The 25,823-nt window shown below is 36.0% G+C and overlaps 2 protein-coding genes across 2 annotated transcripts in view; one reads left to right on the forward strand and one right to left on the reverse strand.

Moving 5' to 3' along the window:
* The first annotated feature begins 286 nt into the window (after positions 1–286).
* Positions 287–2,475, forward strand: fkbp14 (FKBP prolyl isomerase 14). The gene is made up of 4 exons (XM_058746234.1): positions 287–634; positions 1,053–1,204; positions 1,374–1,501; positions 1,847–2,475. The coding sequence occupies exons 1-4, from the start codon at positions 438–440 to the stop codon at positions 2,003–2,005; spliced, it is 636 nt and encodes a 211-aa protein (XP_058602217.1). The 5' UTR covers positions 287–437; the 3' UTR covers positions 2,006–2,475.
* Positions 2,476–5,159: 2,684 nt separating this feature from the next.
* The window catches only part of chn2 (chimerin 2), a 48,123-nt gene continuing 27,459 nt past the window's right edge, over positions 5,160–25,823 (reverse strand). The window contains exons 8-14 of the mRNA XM_058746232.1: positions 22,770–22,856; positions 19,155–19,239; positions 11,367–11,540; positions 8,211–8,288; positions 7,812–7,949; positions 7,017–7,122; positions 5,160–6,592 (exon numbers count right to left, since the gene is read on the reverse strand). Coding sequence (XP_058602215.1) covers positions 6,421–6,592; positions 7,017–7,122; positions 7,812–7,949; positions 8,211–8,288; positions 11,367–11,540; positions 19,155–19,239; positions 22,770–22,856 — 840 coding nt within the window. The 3' untranslated portion in view covers positions 5,160–6,420. The remainder of the gene's footprint in view (positions 6,593–7,016; positions 7,123–7,811; positions 7,950–8,210; positions 8,289–11,366; positions 11,541–19,154; positions 19,240–22,769; positions 22,857–25,823) is intronic.

The raw sequence follows: 25,823 nt of genomic DNA on the forward strand, positions 1-25,823 counted from the left end.
TGTGATATTTCCCAATGTTTTTGAAGTCATAATTAAGCTCATAAAACAAAATGTAGCCTAATTTGGAACCTAAATATGTCAATTGTATTTTCAGAAAATTTTTAAAATTCATGATCTTTCGTTCATGTATTTCAATATTTCATGACATCAGTCATAAACATGTCAACAAGTACGTTCAATTTGTAACCTTTCTGCTGAACTGCTCGTTTTTCAAGTTTGTGAACAGTTTCAACTGATTCATTGAAAAGAGTCGACTCAAAAGAATGACTCGTTCACGGATCGGACATCCCTGGTTTGGGAAAGACCCCTGTAGAAATTTCGCTTGCCACGTAGTCGCGGCAGTACAACTTGTAGTTTGGGAAGTTTTATCAGAACTTTGTTGTGCATGAAACATTAGTTGAACGGTTAGAGAGTGTTAAACCGTTCTTTATATTAAGATGATTCCAGAGTTGTGGACATGCATTTTTTCTGCATTATTCTTTTACGTGCATGGAGCAAAACTTCCGGAACCAGAGGTGAAAATAGAAGTTCTATACAAACCTTTCCTTTGTCATCGTAAATCCAAATACGGAGATATTCTTCTGGTTCACTACGAAGGCTTTCTGGAGAGTAATGGCACAATGTTTCATTCCAGGTGACATCTAATGAACCATCTGATGCATGTTCATACACTGCAAGAACAGGTTTTATTAACCCTGCACTTTTGCAATGAGAATGCATTGGTTAAATGTGTTTGTTGTTGCTGAATACACATTTATAAGCTTAAACAGTTATGTTTTGCAACATTGTACTGCTGGTTTCTGTCTGGTCCAGAATGATCATTAGCTGGTCCAGCTACCTTGATCCAAAAACCAGTTTGACCACGTTAGCTGTTAGTTGGTGTGTTGCTGGCCCAAGATGGTTTAGTTTGGACCAGCGAATGACCAGTTTAGACCCGATAGAAACCACCAACCACATTTCATAACACAGCTACCAACTCAAGCTTGGTTTTTCAACAAGAGTGTGCATGTCTCTTGCCTTTAATACTAATGCATATGTCTTGTAATTGGCAGCCACCAACATGGAGACAAAAACCCTGTTTGGTTCACGTTGGGGATCCATGAGGTGATCAAGGGTTGGGACAAGGGTCTTCAAGGCATGTGTGCAGGGGAGAAGAGGAAACTGACTGTCCCTCCAGCTCTTGCATATGGCAAAGAGGGCAAAGGTGTGTCAGCAAGATGCATATGCATAAAACATTTGAGGAACTCTGGTATTCTCCATGCACCTTCTGCTATTGAATTTGTCATTGACGTTGCATTAAGCCTGTCTAAAATACCCCATATGAATTATAACTCAGATTAGCTATATTGACAGTGGCTATGCTCTGTTCGCAGGTAAAATCCCTCCGGAGAGCACTCTGATCTTTGACATTGAGATCATCGAGATCCGAAATGGGCCTAGATCACATGAGTCCTTTCAGGAAATGGACCTCAATGATGACTGGAAACTTTCCAAAGCAGAGGTTTGTCAAAACAGTTTCTTGTTTACAACTGTGCGTCAGAAAGCAGCTGTCCGTCAAGCATGAGATTTATGATACGCTCTTAAAAATAAAGGTTCCAAAAGGGTGTTTTGTAGCAGTGCAGTAGAATAACCATTTTTGGTTCCCCAAAGAACCTTTCATGGAATAGTTCTTAAAATATTTAATGTAAGAATATTTTAATGATCCAAAGAACCTTTTTTCACCATAAAGAACTTTTTGTGCAATTGAAAGGTTACATGAATGTTAAAGGATCTTAATGGAACCATCAATGCCAATAATACATTTCAGGGAGTTATTTGTGTTATTCTAAACGCCTTTCTGTTTTAGGTCAAAGAATACCTGCGTAAAGAGTTTGAAAGGCATGGATATGCTCCCAATGACACCCATCATGAAGTGATGGTTGAGGACATCTTCCAAAAAGAAGATGAAGATAATGATGGATTTATATCAGCTCGGGAGTTCACCTACAAACATGATGAACTATAAATACTAAACACTCCTGCATAACAGCGTCAATGTTTACCTTCAGAGAGATTCCGGTATTTTTCTCTTTGAGATCTACAGCTTGTCGGTATCATTTCATGTCATGTGTCAGTAGTTCTAAACAGGGTTTCTGTTATCTACAGATCATGTCTGTAATTTATTTTTTAGGTTTTGTAACTACACTTAGGTGGTGGTGTGATTGGGCTTTTGTAGTATTTGAAGACTGTTGTTCTTCTTCAATTGCAAAGTGTTAAATTCTGCTCAAAGAGAATGTTTGTCCCCAAAGTGCCTGTTGGCTGAAACATTGAATATTTCAGAACATTTCAGTGCTGATTTTTTATAGTACGTGTGTGTCATTTTTTCAGATGAATTTTTCAATGTTTACAATATTTAGAACATGTGTAGGTCAATTTGTCTGGAGTAGCCTATAAGTATTTACATGTGAATAAAGTATATCAGTTCTGTGCTGTTCATCACTGTTGGCGTTGTAGTTTTATACACCATCACTAGAGGGAGCTCTTCTCTTAGCCTGTTCCATGACACAAAATAACTGATCATCTCAAAAATGTCTCACATACAGTACTCTTAGAAAATGTAATGTTTAATAATAGGCAAAACTATTGAGAACGATGAGACACTCAGTTAAAATGTAGTCAAGTGGCCTTTCATTGACAGATGGCATAATCATCATCACACACCTAAATAATGCAGATGACTAGTGTGTGGCGTGTATAATAATTTGCATACAACAGCATACTCAGTCATCTTAACAGCATTCCATTCTTAATATGGCATTACACAGTTACATAAACTGTTGTAAAGTTTGCAGTTCCATTTTAGTTTGCTCCAGTGGATCTGCCATGCAGTCTCAAATCATTTTGGATAAAACCTCGAAACCAATAACTTTTTCAATGGTGCAACATTCAGTAGGTAATGAAAATCAAACCAAATTGTCCCCCAAACAGAACTTAAAAGGTAAAATTGACATAATCTTGGATATCCTTCATCTAAAAAACGTTTCCTTTAAAAAAATCCCCTTTTTAAATAATAAATAAGAGACTTTTCTGGAAAAAAAAGCAAACAGCCAAACAATAAATAGGCTCGCTACTTGCGCCTACAGAGCAAATGTCTTTCTTTTTGTAGGCAAATAACTGAAAAATTCATATGAAGTGTTCAGCGTCTCTAAGAACCTTCGATCAGCAGAGACAAATCCCAGGTTACTGCAGAATGTAACGGGTGTCATTATAGTCTGTCACTGAAACTGAAGTCAATGGCTCCACCGAATGAAGGTTTTCTTCACAACATCCTCTCTACACTGCAAGCGAACGACGCAACCAGACCAAATTAGAAAGCCCTCTTGACAAATGGACTTCTCAAGATTAAATCCACAATTCCAGAAGACGCATCGCGCGCTTGCAGTGTAAACAGCTTCATTTATTATAAACATCGTAAACTGACTGGCTACTTTGCTGCAGCAACGTTTTTGTCATAAAAGTTGTTCTCTGGCATGGTGACCCGCACCCTTCGTTTCTCCTTAAAACGGCCAGACCGTGACACTGTCCAATTTCTCCGGCACGTGTTTTCATTGAAGGAAGGCTCCAGCTGCGAGTCGTCGTACGTCTCGTCGCTGATCAGATTGCCGTTCTTGTTGTCGCCGCCAGTTTGTTTCACCGACGCCCCATTTCCAAATTCCTGCTGGCCTTCTTTAAAATGGTTCTTGTTTTTTCCAGTCAAGTTTTTCCACCAGGAGTATCTGTCTGCCATACTGTCTAATTCTTCAGTTCACACTGAAATGCATATATTAACGTTCATAAAATTATATGCGAACATTTTTATTTTTATACATACAATATATTTAAATTACTATATGTTTGTTATCTATCTATCTATCCATCTATCTATCATCTTTAGTCAGTTTAACTCATCATACTTTAAATGTTGACATTTTAAAGTGAATCTATCTATCTATCTATAATAGATACATATATAGTATCTATCTATCCATCATCTTTAGTCAGTTTAACTCATACTTTAAATGTTGACATTTTAAAGTGAATCTATCTATCTATCTATAATAGATACATATATAGTATCTATCTATCCATCATCTTTAGTCAGTTTAACTCATACTTTAAATGTTGACATTTTAAAGTGAATCTATCTATTCACTATCTATTCAATCTATCAGTGTTGCATCTCTCTATCTATAATAGACAGATATATATTATCTATCTAACTCATCATACTTTAAATGTTGACATTTTAAAGCGAATCTATCTATCTATCTATAATAGATAGATATATAGACATATATAGTATCTATCTATCTATCCATCCATCATCTTTAGTCAGTTTAACTCATACTTTAAATGTTGACATTTTAAAGTGAATCTATCTATCTATAATAGATAGATAGACAGATATATAGTATCTATCTATCTATCATCTTTAGTCAGTTTAACTCATCATACTTTAAATGTTGACATTTTAAAGTGAAAGTCTATCTATCCATCCATCTATCTGTCTTGTCTGTCTATCTATCTCTAATCAAATTCATTATACTTTAAATGTTTACATTTTAAAGCAAATCTATCTATCTGTCTCATCCTTCAGAAACACTCACCTCAGCTTCAGGTATGTTATTGTCAGCAGAGACTGACTGTCGAGTCTTTCGTTTCTTTTAAGAAAACATCCAGCAGAACAACCTTGTGGCTTTTCTGTCTATGTCTTTTCTCATAACATCATACAGTGTTGCATCTCTCTGTCTAAACTATAATGAGTGATGAATTCATTTATTTATAGTTCACCTGTTGCTCATATGCCCTCCTTCCTCTCTCTCATTGGTCTGTTGAGCTGCTGCAACTGCCCTCAGGAAGCTGGTTTCAGGTTCTCACTTCACTTGTGATTTGGTGAAAAAGTCACTTTGGGGCATATACCGTCTCAGCTGTCTGATACTAAAACAATGCTGCCGGTCACACCCCTGAATTTGGAACAAGAAAACCAAGCTTAGAGAAAACCAACGCCTAAAGAGAGCTGACCAAGCACTAATTACAGCAACATATTTCACATACTGCAAATGTGAGGTGTTGCAGCTTTAAGTAATAATACACAACCTTTCAGAAGCTCATTTTGACTGTCAAAATGATTTAAAATTAAGCAGATTTGCATAATTTAATAAATCAGCATTTGATAAATTACAATCATAATTACAATCATTCACAGAAATATCTTCAAAAAAACTGTAAAAAGGTCTTTTATCAAATAAACAATTTGATGGTGATGGTACCACATGTGGACTTTTGTTTTTTTTTAAGGTGAATAACTGATCTCGCCTCAGGAGTCCAGATGAACATAATACATATAATTTTGTTTAGCGAAATCACTGAAATGGGATCAAGTCCAAGGAGGAAGGAACAAGCACTAAATATAAGCTCACAGGATCATTTTGTCCATTCACAGGGTGATGACGTAGTTCACTTAATTGTTGTCAGGGCGAACAAAATATAATTTGAAGGAGGCATGGGTTAAACACAGCATTAACACTCGGTGAACAAAAAAATAACTATTTACACTCCATGTAAAATTAAAAAGTGCTTTACACATGATCTTAACTGTCTTGCCTTTATAGCACACATACATTTACCAACATCATGACCCAAAAATATATATATATTTTTTAATCATACTTGACAATATGTCTGTTTCGCAATGCTAATTGACCATAGATTCATACAGTATAAAAAGGTACTGTAATTCGATTTAAAGGAATCCACCCCAAAAAATGAAAATTTTCTAAATATTTAATCACCCTCAAGCCATTCTAGATGTAGATGAGTTTGTTTCTTCATCAGAACAGATTTGGAGAAATTTAGCATTATATCATTTGCTCACCAGTGGATCCTTTGCAGTGAATGGGTGCCGTCAGAATTAGAGTCCAAAAAGCTGCTCAAAACATTGTAATAATCCACACAACTCCAGTTCATCAATTATCATAATCAATTAACGTCTTGTTAAGAGCTTTTCTCTTCACAATATGTTAATTGTTGGACTGGAGTCGTGTGGATTACTTGTGGATTATCAGGATGTCTTTATCAGCTGTTTGAACTCTGAATCTGACGGCACCCATTTACTGCAGAGGGTCTCATCTACATCCAAATTTTCTGGTAATTTTCATTTTGGGTGAACTGCTAAAATGCCCATCAATAATAATTAATTCTGTTTTCAACACGAATGTTCATTTACTCCATGCTTAACAGTATTTGTTTGGGGAACTGAAACACATTGAGTGAAATGTGCATATAAGTCCAAATTTTGTATGCAAAAGAGAGAAAACATAATATCTTTGAAATGTGTGGCAGGCTGCTTTTTAAAATGTACACGCTCTTTAAGGTTTTTAACAATGTCTTCATTTCAGCTGTTTAAAACAAGATGTCCTCATGCTCTATCAGGAGCTGAACTATCAGTTTCTGGTATCTCATGTCGTTGAGAGTGGTGAGTGTGTTCAGGTCCGGGGGCCGCATGAGTGTTGGGCCAAAAACGATTCCTAGGTTCTCCGAGTTCATGTAATTGTCCTTCTCGTACATGGTGACCCTGATGAACAGAGAAAAGATGTGGAAAAAACACCTCAGACAATACAATTTTGATAATAAACATGCAGGTAGGTAACTGATATACTTTCCATGGATGGAGAAATGTGGCAAAGCTGGCTTGGCAAGTTAGAGGTAAAGCACAAATCCCTGAGGATCATTGTGTAGGTTTTTTAGTTCCTGAAGTGCACTGAACTAAAGCACAGTATTGTGTTTCCTGATTCCTTCTAATCAGTCTTATATGTTTTATATTGCAGGGTGACAGGAAGTAAAATCACTCTTTAAAGCCGCAGGGAGAATGCTTAAATGGAACAAAAACCTGAAAACCCAACGGCTCAATGAGGTACAGAGCCATGTAATGAACTATGGGACCGGCACCTAAGGGAGCAGTAAATGTGTGTGGAAATTCAATACGTTTGCGGTTTTACCTCTTCAGGTGTGTCATCAGGTACCGCAGGGTCTCATAGTGGGCTGGAGGAAGTTGGAGGAGAACATCATGAACTGCCTCCAGTCTAGAATCAGAGTCTGTTATTTCTGATAACAAAAAATGTAAGAAAATCTTAGAAAATGTTTTGCAAAATACTGTTTAGAATTGTGCAAAATCAGTTTTTCTGCTAAAACTGGCCACTATTTCACACACTTTACTGATGTTATACCACACACAGTCCAAAATCTGAGAGCACTAATGAAAATTATTTATTTTTGTATTATACTTTTTCATTTACAAGTTACACTACTATTCATTTTTTTTTTTTTAAATGTTTGCTCTTATGCTCATCATGGCTGCATTTATTTGATCAAATGTCCACTATAAAAAAGTAATGTTGTGAATTTTTATTACAATTTAAAATAACCATTTTCTGATTTAATATATTTTAAATTTAGTATATATATATTTTTTTTCCGTTTGAAGGCAAGGCTGAATTTTCAGCAGCCATTACTCCAGTCTTCAGTGTCACATGATCCTTCAAAATTCATTGTAAGGTTGATTTGGTGCTCAAGAAATTTCCTATTATTTTCACTGTTGAAAATGATTGGGCTGCTTAATATGTTCGTGGAAACTATGAGTGTTGCACCAGAATCAAAGGGTATTTAATGACAAGATCAAAGTAGTTAATAATGACAATCAAAACAGAATACAAGAGAAAGTTTCTAGTTAATTACAATTACAATAACACATATAATTGATATTTTATAATTAATATATAGTTATAGTCTCTTACTGGCCGCTTGAATAAATTTGGAGTAGACTTCATATGTGATAACTGGAATGGGCAGATCTCGCAAATAAAGCTTCATAGCTCCAGCAATTATATTGATGTCTGGGTAGATATTGGCACTGATGTCTGCCTTCTCACCATCTGCAAAGGAGAATTAGTTATCTGTTATGAGTAACAGATTAATCACTATATCATACCAACAATACATTGTTTTGAATGGAAAAGCATGGGTTTTTCCATACAGGCTGCATGTTGATAAAATAACAGTGATATAAAGGATTATTATGAGTTCATTCAAGCATGTAAGCGAAAGTGAAGAGACCAAATGTTAGTTGAACACCTATCATATACCTGATTACATCAGGTTTGAGGCACAGACAGTTATTCTAAACCTATACAAACCTCTATCGAAGGCCAGTCTGACATCTTCTATGTGTTCTGTGAAGCCTGACACTCTGTACAGACCCTCTGATTTCAAACCTAGAAGAAGAGAAGTAACACATATTTACTTCAACTACCCAATCAGTGGACTTGGGAGGTAAACATGTAAATTAGTATTGATCAAACAGGGACTGCAACTAACAATTAATCAGATAATCAATTAATGTTTTGATTATCCTTTTGATAAATTGGATATTCTGTGCCTTGCCCAGTTCATCTATCATCCACTCACATGTGTGTATAGGAACTTCATCCCTGATTCTCCATTATGGAAATATAATTATGTAGCACTGTTATAAAAATTTTATTTTTCCTCCTTTTGCCATTTTACAGGACAAAAGCGATGACCCCAAAACATAAGGATCTCCTTGTGAGGGACCATCTTCATAAAATACAAAAACAGCTATATAATTTCATGCATTAAGACATTTTATACCATGCATGTCATTATATGTAAGCCGTCATGGCCAAAAATATCGGCACCCTTGGTAAATATGATCAAAGAAGGCTATGAAAATTAATCTGCATTGTTACTCCTTTTGATTTTTTATTAAAAAAATTCACAAAAATCTAACCTTTCATTGGATAATAAGAATTTAAAATGGGGGGAAATATCATTATGAAATAAATGTTTTTCTCATATATATACAGTGAGGAAAATAAGTATTTGAACACCCTGCTATTTTGCAAGTTCTCCCACTTAGAAATCATGGAGGGGTCTGAAATTGTCATCGTAGGTGCATGTCCACCGTGAGAGACATAATCTAAAAAAAAAAATCCAGAAATCACAATGTATGATTTTTTAACTATTTATTTGTATGATACAGCTGCAAATAAGTATTTGAACACCTGAGAAAATCAATGTTAATATTTGGTACAGTAGCCTTTGTTTGCAATTACAGAGGTCAAACGTTTCCTGTAGTTTTTCACCAGGTTTGCACACACTGCAGGAGGGATTTTGGCCTCCTCCACACAGATCTTCTCTAGATCAGTCAGGTTTCTGGCCTGTCGCTGAGAAACACGGAGTTTGAGCTCCCTCAAAGATTCTCTATTGGGTTTAGGTCTGGAGACTGGCTAGGCCACGCCAGAACCTTGATATGCTTCTTACAGAGCCACTCCTTGGTTATCCTGGCTGTGTGCTTGGTCATTGTCATGTTGGAAGACCCAGCCTCGACCCATCTTCAATGCTCTAACTGAGGGAAGGAGGTTGTTCCCCAAAATCTCGCAATACATGGCCCCGGTCATCCTCTCCTTAATACAGTGCAGTCGCCCTGTCCCATGTGCAGAAAAACACCCCAAAGCATGATGCTACCACCCCATGCTTCACAGTAGGGATGGTGTTCTTGGGATGGTACTCATCATTCTTCTTCCTCCAAACACGTTTAGTGGAATTATGACCAAACAGTTCTATTTTGGTCTCATCTGACCACATGACTTTCTCCCATGACTCCTCTGGATCATCCAAATGGTCATTAGCAAACTTAAGTGGGGCCTGGACATGTGCTGGTTTAAGCAGGGGAACCTTCCGTGCCATGCATGATTTCAAACCATGGCGTCTTAGTGTATTACCAACAGTAACCTTGGAAGCGGTGGTCCCAGCTCTTTTCAGGTCATTGACCAGCTCCTCCCGTGTAGTTCTGGGCTGATTTCTCACCTTTCTTAGGATCATTGAGACCCCACGAGGTGAGATCTTGCATGGAGCCCCAGTCCGAGGGAGATTGACAGTCATGTTTAGCTTCTTCCATTTTCTAATGATTGCTCCAACAGTGGACCTTTTTCACCAAGCTGCTTGGCAATTTCCCGTAGCCCTTTCCAGCCTTGTGGAGGTGTACAATTTTGTCTCTAGTGTCTTTGGACAGCTCTTTGGTCTTGGCCATGTTAGTAGTTGGATTCTTACTGATTGTATGGGGTGGACAGGTGTCTTTATGCAGCTAACGACCTCAAACAGGTGCATCTAATTTAGGATAATAAATGGAGTGGAGGTGGACATTTTAAAGGCAGACTAACAGGTCTTTGAGGGTCAGAATTCTAGCTGATAGACAGGTGTTCAAATACTTATTTGCAGCTGTATCATACAAATAAATAGTTAAAAATCATACATTGTGATTTCTGGATTTTTTTAGATTATGTCTCTCACAGTGGACATGCACCTCGATGACAATTTCAGACCCTCCATGATTTCTAAGTGGGAGAACTTGCAAAATAGCAGGGTGTTCAAATACTTATTTTCCTCACTGTATATATATATATATATATATATATAGTATATATATATATATATATGTGTGTGTGTGTGTATTTGTGTGCGTGTGTACACGTTCATACTTATTTGTTTGTATTTGCAGCTTTACACTGTAATAATACATATTTTGTAAACATATGAAAAAACATTTAGATAACATTTTAATAAGTCTTACAAACTCCAGTGAGCAAGTTAAAGGTGACAGAAAGAATGTCAACAAATCTTTAAGTATGCATACTGCAAGAAAGGTGAGATGAACATTAAAATAATATTTTTTCACCCTAAAATCATATTTGTTTTTATTCCTAGCACTGGTTTTAAAACTATGGCTATCAGTACATAAATATTTACTTTTATTTTGAATTTTTCACTGAAATTGTCTGTGGAAAGTAGCATATTTTAGTTTCCTGGCTTTTGTGAAATGTTTTCAGTCTTTAGGCTAGCACACGTGAAAAAAATAAATACATATTACAATACAAATACATATTTATATTATATATTATATTTCTCTCTATAGTAAGAAACTGATTGAAACAAAAAGTTAATTTTATTTTATTAGTTTTTCTCTTAAATATAGCAAGCAGAATGCTGGTTTGCTAATATATTAACTCATTTCTCAAAGAATGGTCTCTTTAATGGAAGGCGTCACCCAATGAGTCAAAATGTGGAGAATGTTTGCTTCCTCTCCCTGTTGTTTTAGGTTAGGTATTCTTATTTTTGCACATCTTGATGACAAGGAGACACCAGAGCAGAGGGAAACTGTGAGACGCCTACAGTCAGTGATTAAGTGCCTTGCTAAAGGCCACAGGTGCTAGAGAAGATCTGGGATCTCCATATTAAAATGTTCTAGCACTCATTTTAGAAGCGATCAGTACCTCTGTGCTCGATCTCTTTGATACACATGTCCAGAACCATCGGCCGTGGTGTGTTGTGGGCTTTGACCAGCGTGGTGAGATCGCAGCTGAAGACCTTCTTGATCCTGCGGAGGTCTGGCTGACAGTCACTGGGCACGAGTTTGGAGCACTGTTTGTGCACGTTCAGCCCACAGTCTGCAAGAGTAACAGGTCAAAAGGTTAGAAGAGTGTGACCCTGTTGTCACCAAAGAGACAAAAGACAGACTCCAAGAGACCCAAAGCATGTATGTGTGTGTCTGTGTGTGTGTGTCTAGGGATCTTATGGAGGGTATATCTTCAGGGTAAAGTATACGTGGAGAAACAGGTGTGTGTCAGTCAGACTGGGTGGTAAAGTGTGAGAATGTCAGTAACATTCTGCTTTGTGTTTGTGGCTCTGTCATTCTGAGAGCATAACCTTGTGCAACTCTGGGTGTGTTTGCCAGCGGGTCTACGTACAATACATACACGCATGTGCTTGCAGGTGTATATCAAAGGCCTCTTGTCATGTGCATGATGGACACCTGCTTAATTGAAAAACAATTCTTCTGCTCTCGCCCCCCAAATACACTGAGTTTAGCCTGAATTTTGTGTACAACTGTTTTACACATATTTTGTTCATTTGAATCAGGAATCTGTAAATTTGCAATCTGCAAGAAATTTGCTTTTCAGCAACACAATAGTTCACCCACAAATGAAAATTCTGTCATTAATTAATCACTCTCATGTCATTCCAAACCCGTAATACTGATTGTATTAATCGGTCAAAATTCTTATCGGTCGGTTAACGGTTAAAATGAACATCCCTAGTCAGAAAGCTCTCAGATTTCATCAAAAATATCTTAATTTGCGTTCTGAAGATGAACAAAGGTCTTACGGGTTTGAAACGACATGAAGGTGAGTAATAAACGACAGAATTTTCATTTTTGGTTGAACTATCCCTTTAATGCATACAACCCAAATTCCGGAAATGTTAAACTGAGAAATTTTCCACTTTTTTCCACTAAATGAGCTCATTTCAAATTTGATGCCTGTTACAGGTCTCAAAAAAGTTGGCACGGGGGCAACAAAGGGCTGAAAAGAGTCTCTCAGAAGTAAAGATGGGCAGAGACTCTCCAATCTGTGAAAGATTGTGGCATACTTTAAAAACAGCGTTCCTCAACATCAAATTGGAAAGGCTTTGCAAATCTCATCATCTACAGTGCATAACATCATCAAAAGATTCAGAGAAACTGGAGAAATCTCTGTGCGTATGGGCTGTCAGATGACACTGCATCACTCATCGGCATGAATCTGTCATTGACATTACTAAGTGGGCCCAGGAATACTTCCAGAAACCACTGTCGGTAAACACAATCCGCCGTGCCATCTGCAGATGCCAACTAAAGCTCTATCATGCAAAAAGGAAGCCATATGTGAACATGGTCCAGAAGCGCCATCGTGTCCTGTGGGCCAAGGCTCATTTAAAATGGACTGTTTCAAAGTGGAAAAGTGTTCTATGGTCAGATGAGTCCAAATTTGACATTCTTGTTGGAAATCACGGAAACCGTGTCCTCTGGGCTAAAGAGGAGGGAGACCTTCTTTTGATAAGAAGAGGAAATGCTACACCATGGTAAACATGCCCCCGTCCCAACTATTTTGAGACCTGTAGCAGGCATCAAATTTGAAATTAGCTCATTTTGTGCATAGAATTGTAAAATTTCTATGTTTAAACATTTGTTATGTTATGTTCTATTGTGAATAAAATATTGGCTCATGTGATTTGAAATTCTTTTAGTTTTCATTTTATTCAAATTTAAAAAAACCTCCCAACATTTCTGGAATTTGGGTTGTAGGTGTCATGAACTAACAACTAAGTGTTTTATCATTTATGGACTGGCCTCATCCACTTCCATTGGGTTATTAACTAATTGGCAGTTAACTAAAACATTTAGTTTTAAAACATTTTCATCACTCAAAATAAAATAAACATTAACTAAAATAGAATGATAAAAAGTATAACAGAAATAATAAAACTTTACAGAATTATTAAAACATATCAAGCTTATTTTTATTCCCAGCTGCCAAGAAATATTTCTTGTTTTCATTTAGTTTAACTTGATGTACTAAAATGACTAAAACTAAAACGGAAATAAAAAATAATAAAAACAATACAACAGTTATAATACCAAACAAACACACAACAAAATTGTATCTAAAATGTTAACTAAATTAAAACTGAAAACAGAAAATCTAATTAAGATTTTATTAATATTTTAATCTAATTTATTAAAATATTAATAAAAACTGTAATAGTACCTCAATGATACTAAAATAACACTATGTCGCTTTGGGAGTTCGAGGCTTTTGAGTTCCCTTGATTAAAACTGACAAAAACAGCCAAAATGTTCAAGTTTGGAATGACATGAGGGTTAGTAAATTATGACAGAATATTCATTTTTGGGTGAACTTTAAGCTATAAATGTTCTATTTATTACTCTTTTATTTATAGTATATCAAAGTATATTTATTACTGTTTGTTCATCACTGTAAAAAATTTCAAGCAGTTTCAACTAATTATTATTTAGTAACTAGTTCCACAGAAATTTTACGCTCAGTAAATTTCTGACTTCTGAATTGTTATTTTTTAGTTGGCTCAACCTTTAGTGAGCTAGTTTTATAGTCCATTCAACTAAAATGTTTAAATTGGTCAAACATTTAGAAGACAACAGCAAGTTATGTCAATTAAGATTTAACCGTTTACTCTATGTGTTTTATATGTTACCTCAACTAAGATTTATTATTTGAGCATCATAAGAAATTGCTGGGGAACTACATAAACATATTTTTATAGTTTAACAAAATTATTAAAAATTATTAACTGCTGTCTATCAATCACTAAAAACACACACTTTACAACACATAATAGCCTTTATTTAATAACAATCTCCATTTATAACATTTTTCATACAAAATAAACATACAGGAAAGAAGTAAAAAAGTCACCTACATCTTGGATGGCCTAAGGGTCAGTAAATTAAGAGCAAATTTTCATTTGTGGGTGAACTATCCCTTTAAAGCTCCAGTTGACAAACACTGCATCTGTAATACAACTGCAAAATTCAGTTTAAACTTTGTTTAATGAACTAAGAAAAAACTAAACAAGCTAAACAAAATGTTAGCAAACAAACATTTACAAATATTACTACTGTTCACAAGTACATCTTTAAAATGCAGAAGAAGTAAAAAAATAAATAAATTCAACCAGGTGTTACAGTATATAAAATCAAATGAATTCACCTTTATTTACATAGCGCTTTAAACAATACTGATTGTGTCAAAGCAGCTTTACAGAGTCAAACAGGAAAATAGTTTGTCAATAATGCAAGAGGACATTAACAAGTCATTTTTCCAGTTAAAGTCAGTTCATTGGTGATTCAGTGTTGACATCATCCAGTTCAGCTCTCTTCCAATAATGTCTGTGCAATCAGCCAAGCGTCCCTAAACAAGCAAGCCAAAGGCGACAGCGGCAAGGACCCAAAACTCCACTGGTGACAGAACCTTGGGTGCAACCAGGCACAGTCTGGGGGCAGTTCTCCTCTGGACAGACGAAACCAGCATGGTGTGGTTTAATTCTAGGCTGCAACACAGGTCAGATTGAGCAGAGGACTTGTCTGGTTCTCGTGGTCTTGTCCCGATGGCCAACGAGGTCTTCGGAGGGGATCTGTCTCTGGGGCTCATCTAGCTGACATGGTCTCCGCTGACATTCAGAGCTGTAGAGGTCGTCTCTTAGCTACTGATCTACCATCTGATCTGGATACAGACGGGATCTGGGTGGCTACATTCACCTCAGAATAAGACTGAAACAGACTTAGCGTAGATGCCACTGAGAACAGTAAAGCACATTATAATTGTTGTAAAACCTCTAAACATTTACACATTACCTGGAATGAAAACAATAAACTCCTAGTCTTGAAAGTACACACAATATGTAGTTGCAGTGGAGCGGTCTGGTCACATGGCAGTGTTTGGTGCCTTGGAAGAACTGACTGGGTCGCATCTGAAATCTTGCAATGATGACAAAGCACCAATGAAACCTTTGGCCACACCCTGATGGAGAAAGAAAAGTACATTTTAAAGTTAAAAAAATTAAATGATGCCTTTTAAATCATTTACAATGTATCAATATCAGTTAATGAAATCTGTGATGAAACAGAAGTTGCAACGTTTTTTTTTTTTTTTTTGGCACAAATCCATTCCGCAATCCATTGCACAACAGGGAGCATTGATGCTGACTGGATTTGTAACAGAACATGTACATTTCATATTATAGGGCTAAGTTACCTCAAATAGCATAAAAATTATATAAAAATATAACGGTCCTGCCTGTTGTTGATAAATACCAGTGGTGGCGTTTTACAAATTGATTGATCAGTTGTCCCAGTGTTCACTGATCATCGTATTAAGCATAAAGGACAAAGATCGCGCGATCTTTTCATTATCTTTTCACGTCACGGAAACACAAAAAAAAATATTCAACAGAACACGCCAAAATTAGATAAAATTCATTATAGTCACACAGCTTTTGATATTAAGTGTTTTATGGATTAAACAAGGTGAAAGACCACAATCCCTTCACTTAAATTTCCCTCAGACACCATACAACGCTTATTCGATGTTTTTATATATGTTGTACTTTTGTGTTTAAATATATACGTTTTAAATAAATGTTTTGATAAATTCAGTCAAACGTTAAGTACAAATATTTTTTTCAGTGCCACTTGACTTTAATGTTATGTTAACTTACCTGACGCCTGAACTTGACATACACTGTCTTATATCCACTTTTCTTCGGATATACAACTCATAAAACACTTTCTAAATGTCCACAAAAAAAAAAAAAATCAAACATGTTGCATGATTTTCTCGTTAAATTTAGTAAAAAAAAAACAACAACATTTATTTAGCGCAACTTACCTGATGCGTGAACGTGACAAGATGGCGGCGCTGTTTCTCCCGCGAAGTCACTCAGGCGCGTGCACGTGCAGAATGATCTCAGTGTTGGCTGGATTTGTTTTTATTAGTTTAGGCAACATTTAGCATTCTGAATGTTGACTGGATTTGAAAATAACCATTCATTTAATGTTTTTAAAATATATTTGTGCATACTTAATATAATATGTCTTCTCAACTAAGCCCAAGCAATAAAATTTGTTCAACTTAAATATTTTTGCCCTTCCAACATTTTGTTAATTGGATTTTTTACAGTGTACTGTAAAATGTGACCTTTTTCCATATTACAGGTGTTTGTTCGTACTCAGGGCTTGATATTTGAAAAAAAAAAAAAACTCTTTAAGAATTAAATGTCAGCATGTAATGCACCCCACACAAATTGTGTAACAGACATTAATGATATCTCAAATTATGTGGCATAAGGACAGGTGTTGAACCAGAATATTATATGAATAGAATATTTTGGGACCAGAACATCGTTAAGACTTTTTTTTACATTAGAGAGTAAGCAACCATCCAGAACACCCTAGCAACCACATAGCAATGCTCTGGGAACCACGCCCAACACCCTAGTGCTTGTGGTGATGTTTGCATTTCACGCAACCCTAGCATTTTCTCCAGATAATGTAAAAATTTACTTTAAATTGCATGTGACATATGTAGGAGAATGTGGTAGTAGGGTGGTCTGTCTCTCTGTGTGTCTCCAGTAGCAAGCACATGCTTCTCCACTACTCCTCATCTTCAGCAATGCAATGCTCCACACTCTCTGTCAGTTTTACTGCCTGCCTGAACCCCTCCTTCACATCTTTAGGCCACAGAGAAAAAAACTGAAGAAGACAAAAAGAAAAACACTCTGTGTTCCTCCATATGGGCCTAGGGACACATTCAACTCTGCTCTAATTCTCAATGTGTCTGATGACACTGGCTCGCCCCGGGGGCCAGAGTGAAAGAAGAGAGGCTCCTGTGTGAAAAGAAAAGGCTTGAATAATGGCCCGAATGGATTAGACCATTTACAGTGAGAAAAACCAACAGTAAAGCCTTGTGACTGGATTGAGTTTATGTACAGAGTGTTTTGGGAAAGTGCTGTCAAACAATAACCAGCTCCATGTTTACATGAGATCTGAGCAAACCTCTAATCATGGAATTAAGGTGCATTTGTTTATCTAGGCCGCATCTAGGAACATCCTGTTTTAAAAATGGTTAAGGATTTATCATGGTTGTTATATTTCAATTTGCCTTTTGCCTCATAAAACAAAGCAAAGGTAAGCAAAACAGAACAAAACAAGACAAAACAAAACAGAAACCAAATCACAACATATAACACAAAACAAAAACTAAAACTAAAAACTAAACAAAACACAACAAATAAAGGTAATTTGTGACACAAGATCACACTGTCAGGGTTTATTTTGCAATCATGATGGGCTGACTTATTATGTCTTACTAAATGCCACAGCTAACATAAAATATTAATGAACAATACTTTTACAGCATTTATTAATCTTGTTAATTAATTAACAAAAATGTATTATGTTCCTTAAATGAATAGTTCACCCAAATAAATGAAAGTTTTGTCATCATTTACTCACCCTCATGTTGTTCCAAACCTGTATAAGTTTCTTTGTTATGTAGAGCACAAAAGAAGATATTTTTAAGAACCAAGCATTTGTTGGTCCCCATTGACTTCCATAGTAAGGAAAGAAAAACTATGGAAGTCAATGGCTACCATCAACTGTTTGATTACCAGCATTCTTAAAAAGATCTTCTTTTATGTTCAACCTAAGAAAGAAACTCGTACAGCTTTGAAACGAACAGAGGGTGAGTAAATGATGCTAAAATGTTAATTTTTGGGTGAACTATCTCTTTAATAATATTAATTAATATAGTAAAGATTAATATAATACAGGTTACTTTCTATATACAAATATTGTATTTATAAATGAAATCCACAGTTCACCCAAAACGCAAAAAAACAAAATATCTTCTTTTGTGTTCGACAGTCATACATACGACATAAGGGTCATGAGAGTAAATGAGGGCAGATTTTCCATTTTTTGATTGACTATCCTTTTAACATTAGTTTATGTGTTATGTTATGATCAAACATAAATGAACAATATAAAACAATAATAACAATAGTTTACTTATAAATTAACCTAGATTCACCAAGCATTGTTAGTTCATGATGCATAATTTATTAATTTAAAAGAATTTTACTTTATTGTAAAGCTATTGTATAAATCATACAGTATGCATCACATCTACATAACCAATAAAGTGTCATACTTTGTCATACAGTACAGGTGTGTGTGCGTCTATGCATCTGTTTATGTATGTTTATCTGTGTGATTTGAAGTGTAGCCTGATGCAATTGGCATTAACACAAGGAGACTGTCCTGGTTTACCTGGGTGTGCCTCTCTCACAGTACTCTATAGTGTACACAGTATGTTCCACTATAAATAGTCAACACTCAACAGAAGGCACTCAACTGGTTTGGACCAGGTGTCATTTAGGAATGCAAAATACCCACACATCAGCATACTAGTTAAAACCCTTATTGTCGCAGGTATCGCTTTCAGTATTTAGCCTCAGGTTGCCACCGCACATTGGAAAAGTTCTACAGCCAATTAGGCATTGTTACCAGAATGGCACGAGAAATTATCTGGATCCTAAGCGGTCTTTGGATCGTAATTTGATATGAATAATGCTCCTTGGCCGGTGCCATAATTCTGATGGACACTTTATTTGTGTGGGAGGGTTTGTGATTGGTGGAGGGTTACCTGAGCAACGGACGCCCTGGGCGATAAGACCCCACATGAAGTTTGCACAGTATTCACACCAGTGCGGCCCTCTGAAGGTGTGCACCTACACCAAAGGCAAAGCAGTGATTGTGAGTCAAACACGCATTGAAAACACACATACATACATATTAGGCCAGTGATTCACTCATCTCTACATTTTCATTTCCAGCTAAAGCTCATAATGAAAGTTCCACAGAAAATGAATGATTATATTTCCTGATGATCTCTTACTGTACCTGACAACTAAGAGAGCGTGCCTCACAGAGACTGGACAAACATAAAAAGAAAAGCATTGGACTACGCATTCATAGTCCTATGATGTATAAAGAACTATGGAAGCCTGTTTCCACCAATGCATAAAAAAAAGATAATTACGACTTTTTTTCTTGCAGACTTTTTTTTCACAGAATTGCATGATACAAACTTGCGATTCTGATACAAACTTGCGATTCTGATTTTTTTCTCAGAATTGTGAGATATAAACTCAGTGTTTAAACTCAGCAATTGCAAGAAAAAAACTCAGAACTGCAAGTTAATATCTCACAATTCAGACTTCATAACGCTATTGTGTTTATGAGTTTATATCTCATAATTCTGAGAATAAAAGTTAGAATTGTGAGTTTATATATCATGCAATACTGACTTCATAACTCGCAATTGTGAGTTTATATCATGCAATTCAAAGAAGAAATGTCAGAATTGCAAGATATAAACTTACAATTGTGATAAAGTCAGAATTGTGAGATAAAAAGTCACAATTCCCTTTTTCAAAAATTTTATTCAGTGGTGGTAATAGGCTTCCATAATAAACCATTGGCATTATTATTTTATACACTTTCGTAGGTACTGAATAATATGGTTTAAGTTCAGTATGTGTTCCTAGGGAAACTGGCAAATTCAAATTAGATTAAATATCATTTTAATTAATTTTTACAAAAAACAGCTGTGAAAACAAATACAAAAAAACTAAATAAAAATAAACAAAACAGAAGATAAAAAAAACAAAAATCAAAACAAAACACACACTTTAAATAAAAACCGTTTATTTAATTTCAATTTGCCACTTGCCTCAGGAAAACAAAATAAAACACGAAACAAAACAAAAATAAACAAAGCACAAAACAATCAAAACACATCAAAACCAACCAACCAAACACAATGCAATGATCAAACAAGTTCTGTGAAAGGACCAGAAAATGTGACTGAAGTGAAATGAGAACTTTGTTGTCTGTCATCATTGCACCATCATGGCAAAGTGTTTGTACACTAACTCTTGGGTCATAGCTCCAAAAATATATTAAAATTCAATGTGTGTTTAGATTAACATGACGCATGACGTTTGTTGTAGGAAACGGCAGCCAGTGACGAGTGAAGCTGTTGTCTGTAGCTCTGTGAAGTGTCAGCTTCACCGTCTCTGTCAAACCCTGAGACAGCAATCAAGCACACAAGGGTCAGTTTGATGGCAGGAAGAACTTCAGAGACAAACTGCTCCTATCCAAAGTTCTGAGGAAATAATCAAGCCTCTAAGACTAAGGGTGGTACCGAAAACATGTAAATAGGGTGGACCCCCTGTAAAGACAAGGCCCTGATTTTTTTTAAAAATATAATACATGTGAGTCAGATTACAGGATTGCTAGGGGAAAATAATGTGTCTGGCATCTGTTACCAAGCTGCTGAAAGTCACACGCAAAGCATGTTCCCATGCACGCCCTTGAGCTGTCAAAACACAGAACAAAGATGGACAAAAGAAAAGACGCAACACAGGGTTTTGGATCAAAGCCCAGGTGTATGAATGTTGAAATGTAAATATCATAATGAGAGTACTCTTCATCTCTGTCCAGAACTAGCAGCTGTTCTACATTCTAGCTGAAATGTCACCTCATAAGCGACTGATTTGCACCCTACATAGGGCAGAAACTCTGCATTATCAGATTAATAGCACTCAATACACATAACAAACATGAAAACAGTTTGTTCAATTTTGATTGATTTTTTTATTTTAGGTTTTATTTTTTGTAACTTTTTTTAACAATTAGATTTGATTTTAATACTCTTGAACATTAACGTATTTGTTGATATATATATTTCTCTTGCTTCATCAAGCATCTTGAATTTACGGTTTATACAAAGCTCATAACAGCATTCAGAGATTTCTTTTTTGATGGATTTTGCCAAAAAATATATTAATATATATATATATATATATATATGCAGTATAAGATATAAAATATCACATATATACATATATACAAACATCTTATTTTATTTCTTAACAATTACATTTATTTTTTAACATTAAACTATTTATTGATTACTTTTAGTATCAAAATATTTATTACGCTTTTTGACTGATACATTTGGCCAAAACAAAATCTCATGAGCCAGCATAAATTACATTGCCTTGGCATCGGGAACACACTAATGATATCTTAAAATGCTACATACTGAGTGCGCTCACAAGGTTTTGGAACACAGCCTCTGTAAGAACTCTCATGAGGGAGGTAATAATGAATAATCCACGATGCTCTTATGACCGCTGGTGACATCATGAGGAAGATCATATAAGGAAACTTCCAAGCGACACACTGAAGTCAGATGATTGCTTTGTTTTGCTCTTTTGGGGTTAAAAAAGGAAGTCAGATGACGGTACACTGTGCTGATTCTCAGCCTCAGTCATTTTTCAGAAGCTGAAAAGGCATGAAATGGGAGAGGCCATTCAGCAGCTCGGCAGCGAGAGGTTATTGATTTGTGCGATCAATCCTATCAGTCAATAGCGCTGTTAATGGATTAAAAGCCTAGGCAATTAGGCTCATATGATAGATTTACGCTTATTGATACGAGGCTCACAGTATGTGTACCGTGCATTTAAATGCAGTCAGCACATAAACATGTGAATGAGACATTAGTAAACATCTGAAAAATCTCATGCTGATGCCAAACATAGAAGAGACTGACTTTGTTAGGACCACAACCAACATTTCAAATTTTGGTGGTTTTGAAAAAAAAATAAAAATAACGATTCAATCTAAGCAACTGAGAAATTCCAAACAAATACATGCACAAAATATCTTCAGTATGCCCAATATATCAACATTTAGTATAGATAGTTGACTAAAATAACTGATAATTTTGCACAAAACATTTATGTTTACATTAAAATTGATGTCATGTCAAAATAATCACAATGAAGAGATATAGTGAGACTATCTAATAAAATAGCATTTAAAATTAAAATAAGTCAAAAGATAGTTAACCAACTTCCTTCACCTGTTGAAGATGCAGCCAGTTTGGTTCTTTTGTATGATGTCAATAAGGAGTTTATGATGAGATGAACATTTATACTCACCAAAGCTGCATTTATTCGTGCAAAAATACAGTATTATTGTGAAATGTTATTACAATTTAAAATAACAGCTTATTATTTTAATATATTTCAAAATGTAATTTACACCTATGATGGTAAAGCTGAATTTTCAGCAGTCATTATTCCAGTCTTCAGTGTCACATGATCCTTCAGAAATCATTCTATTATGATTTATATATCATAATATCATAATTCCAACATGATATGAACAAAACACAACCAGCACCCACCTTAAAGTTGTGGATCTTCTCATAATTGCAGTGTTTCTCCGGTCCGTCCTTGATTGTGGTCCGGCGGCTCAGTGGTGACGGGCTGATCTGTGAACAAGCCAAAATCTTTAGAGGCTTCCAGAGGAGGGCACCCTTACTGCCCAGATTCACCCCCAGAGCTAACGCCAACAGCTCCTGGTGCTTACGATCCTTCTGCTTGGCTTTGTGAGGGGCTAATTCACCTTTTGCTGACCCCTTAGTGCCAACAACCTGGGCCCTGGGCCTCGGAAGAGCCTGCATTTCCTCTATAGAGGAAGATGAGAATAAAGTGGAATGGAGGATAAAAGCAGGAACTGAGTCAGTCCTCCACTCCTTGGTGATCTGGGTCAAATGAGAAGGGGGACAGCCTGGTCCTGCATGGGCAGGGCTGGGGGTGGGAGGTATGGTGGGTGGGCTGCCTGGGGGCAGGAGTGTGTCTCACACAATAGCATACATTCAGCACTCCGAGAGAATGGCAATGCGAGAGAGAGGGAGAAGGAGTGATTGTGTCAGTCTTGTAGATACGTCTCAGCAGGTTTCTGCAGTGGGATCAATGGAATCCAGAACACAGCGCTTCCAGACACGATTCCACCGCAGTTTGCCTTGAGAACGGATAATCCTGCGGCTCAAAGCCAAGAACTCGGCTTTATAAGCAATAAAATCAGAGATCTCCTCTGAGAAGAGTAGGCTCTCTTTTTTTTTTTTTTTTAAAAAAGGTCTTTTCAGATCTAGCACTGAGAGGTTTTATGCGGTTTAGCCTTTTAGACCTCTCTCTGTCTCTAAACTTCTGATTGTTACTTCTGTTACAAAACGGGCCAGGATTGAAGCAGATTTATAGTTGTAATCCTGCATCACAGGATAATCCTATAGTGCCGGAATTACTTGTTTCAGGATTCAGACTTACTTAGACCCCGTTTAAACCTGGTCTTATGATCTATTTCGGGTAATCCAATCAAAAGAGGATATCTAGAAATACAGATGTAAACAGGGCGCAAAGTATTTTGTGATCTAGATCTCCTACAGAGCCCCTAAAGGAACAAGTTGATTTTATTATTTCCATCTTAAAAGTTTTGAAAGTGAGCAACAAGTTTCTCGGGGGAATGCATACTTTTGCAAGAGAACACAAAAGCATTGAAATATAATTTTTCCTCCTCTCTCATATTTTTTTCCATCACCATGTCCCTTAAGGGTCTCCATACAAACCACATTTGAAAGCACACTGAAAAGAATTTGGTGTAGGATTTCTTCTGAAACAATTTTTAGTGAATTTCTCAAATAATTAAAAAAAAAATGGCAAGTAACACACAGAATTAGACTTTATTTTAATTTTTTTTTTTTTTTATGTAGAAAGACTGAAAATATACCTCATTATATTTGTAAATATACCACCAAAATATATTTATTTAAGTAAATAATGGCATATTTTTTTTATTTTTGGGTTAACTACAGTGTATACTTTGAATTACTGCCTACGTACAGTACCTGTATCATCCACTGTGGTAAAACAGGAGTAGTAACTTTACAGGTTACATTTGTCTTTAAAAGAAATGAACAAAACTTTACTATACTCTTAAGAATAAAGGTTCTTTATTGGCATTGATGGTTCCATGAAGAACCTTTAAGAACACTTTCCACTGCACAAAAGGTTCTTTATTGTGGAAAAGGCTTCTTAAGATCATTAAGATGTCCTTCACACCATGAATATCATGTTTCTTTTAAGAAATGATCACTGAAAGGTTATTTGGGTAACCATAAATGGTTTTTGGAACCTTTATTTTTTAAGAATGTACTAGGAGTGAAATGCAACATGTCTTACAGGACCACCAGCCCTTATCATTGGACCATCCAATATGGATGCTACCAGGTGTAAATAAGGATTTCTGCTGTTGCACCAAAACCAAGACTCATGTCCAGGCTGGGGGACCATGACCCCTCTCAGCAGGAGGCTGATGCCGAATCCAGCAACACTGTCTGGGTATTTGCTGAAGCATCCTGTAGAACACACACGAGACTTCCTAACCTCACAGATACAGCAGAACTGACAGACCAGAATGGGTGGCCGGTCATTTGCATGATTACATCAATTAACAAAATGATGAGATTAGGAAAGAATAATGGAGCTGTGACAAGTAAAAAAGAAAGAATGCTGAAGAGGAAGAAAAACAACCTGGCCACAGCTCACATATTCAGGATATTCAAAGACGTGATGTACCTGATTTCCCAGAAAAGTCAGGCGGAGGTGAGTGGAAGACTGTCAGGGTTGTGTTGACTCAGAGTATGAGTATTGCTAAAAAAGCACTGGTGTGGTTTTTATTGCTGCTGACCTCCACAGTGACACACATTTTTGTGTCCTGGGGGTACAGGGCAGTTAACATGTGTTCTACTGGTTGACTAATATGGGTTTTTCAAAGCTGATGCCCATATCTAGGGCACAAAGCAGCTGATGGCTGATACAATGGCAATTTATATAATCAATATAGCGCTTTTTGGTTTGTAGTCCTAAAACCAAAGAGTTTTATTAACATATATGAGGAAAGCATTATCTCTGAAAGTGTTTTACAATAGTAGTCTTTGGCTTATGAGTAAAATAAGGTTTATGAAGATGTGAATGACAGACACACTTTTTAAAGCACACAACAGTTTCAAAATTCATGTTTGAGACATGGCTATGTATAATTTATGTTGTTAAACCAAACAAGTCTCTTCAGGTAATGTTAAGCACAGAATCATGCACAGAAAACCACTATAATAAAAATCCCATGGAAAATTAGCTGGTTAGCCTACAAAATGACATCCTGACATCCCCTGCAAAATAATAAGTACACTTTAGCATACTCTTAGAAATACTTTTAGATTTTTTATAGAAATAATATACTTCAAAACGATATATTTTTTGACCCAAATAAGTAGGACTAATCTTTATATGTAATTTCATAATTCTATTGTCTTCTACATGTTTTTCGGAAAGTAATGACAATCATTTACAGTAAACTAAAAAATACTTTAATGTAATTTGAATTACTTGTCATGTATTTA

This window comes from Onychostoma macrolepis, chromosome 16 (assembly GCF_012432095.1).
Source record: "Onychostoma macrolepis isolate SWU-2019 chromosome 16, ASM1243209v1, whole genome shotgun sequence".
Taxonomy (NCBI): domain Eukaryota; kingdom Metazoa; phylum Chordata; class Actinopteri; order Cypriniformes; family Cyprinidae; genus Onychostoma; species Onychostoma macrolepis.

What these genes read in the sequence shown, in the direction of transcription:
- fkbp14 (XM_058746234.1), top strand. Translation starts at nt 438, where the DNA reads ATGATTCCAGAGTTGTGGACATGCATTTTTTCTGCATTATTCTTTTAC. An exon ending in GGCACAATGTTTCATTCCAG is followed by an intron (nt 635 to 1,052) that starts GTGACATCTAAT and finishes TGTAATTGGCAG; the next exon opens with CCACCAACATGGAGACAAAA. An exon ending in GGAAACTTTCCAAAGCAGAG is followed by an intron (nt 1,502 to 1,846) that starts GTTTGTCAAAAC and finishes TTTCTGTTTTAG; the next exon opens with GTCAAAGAATACCTGCGTAA.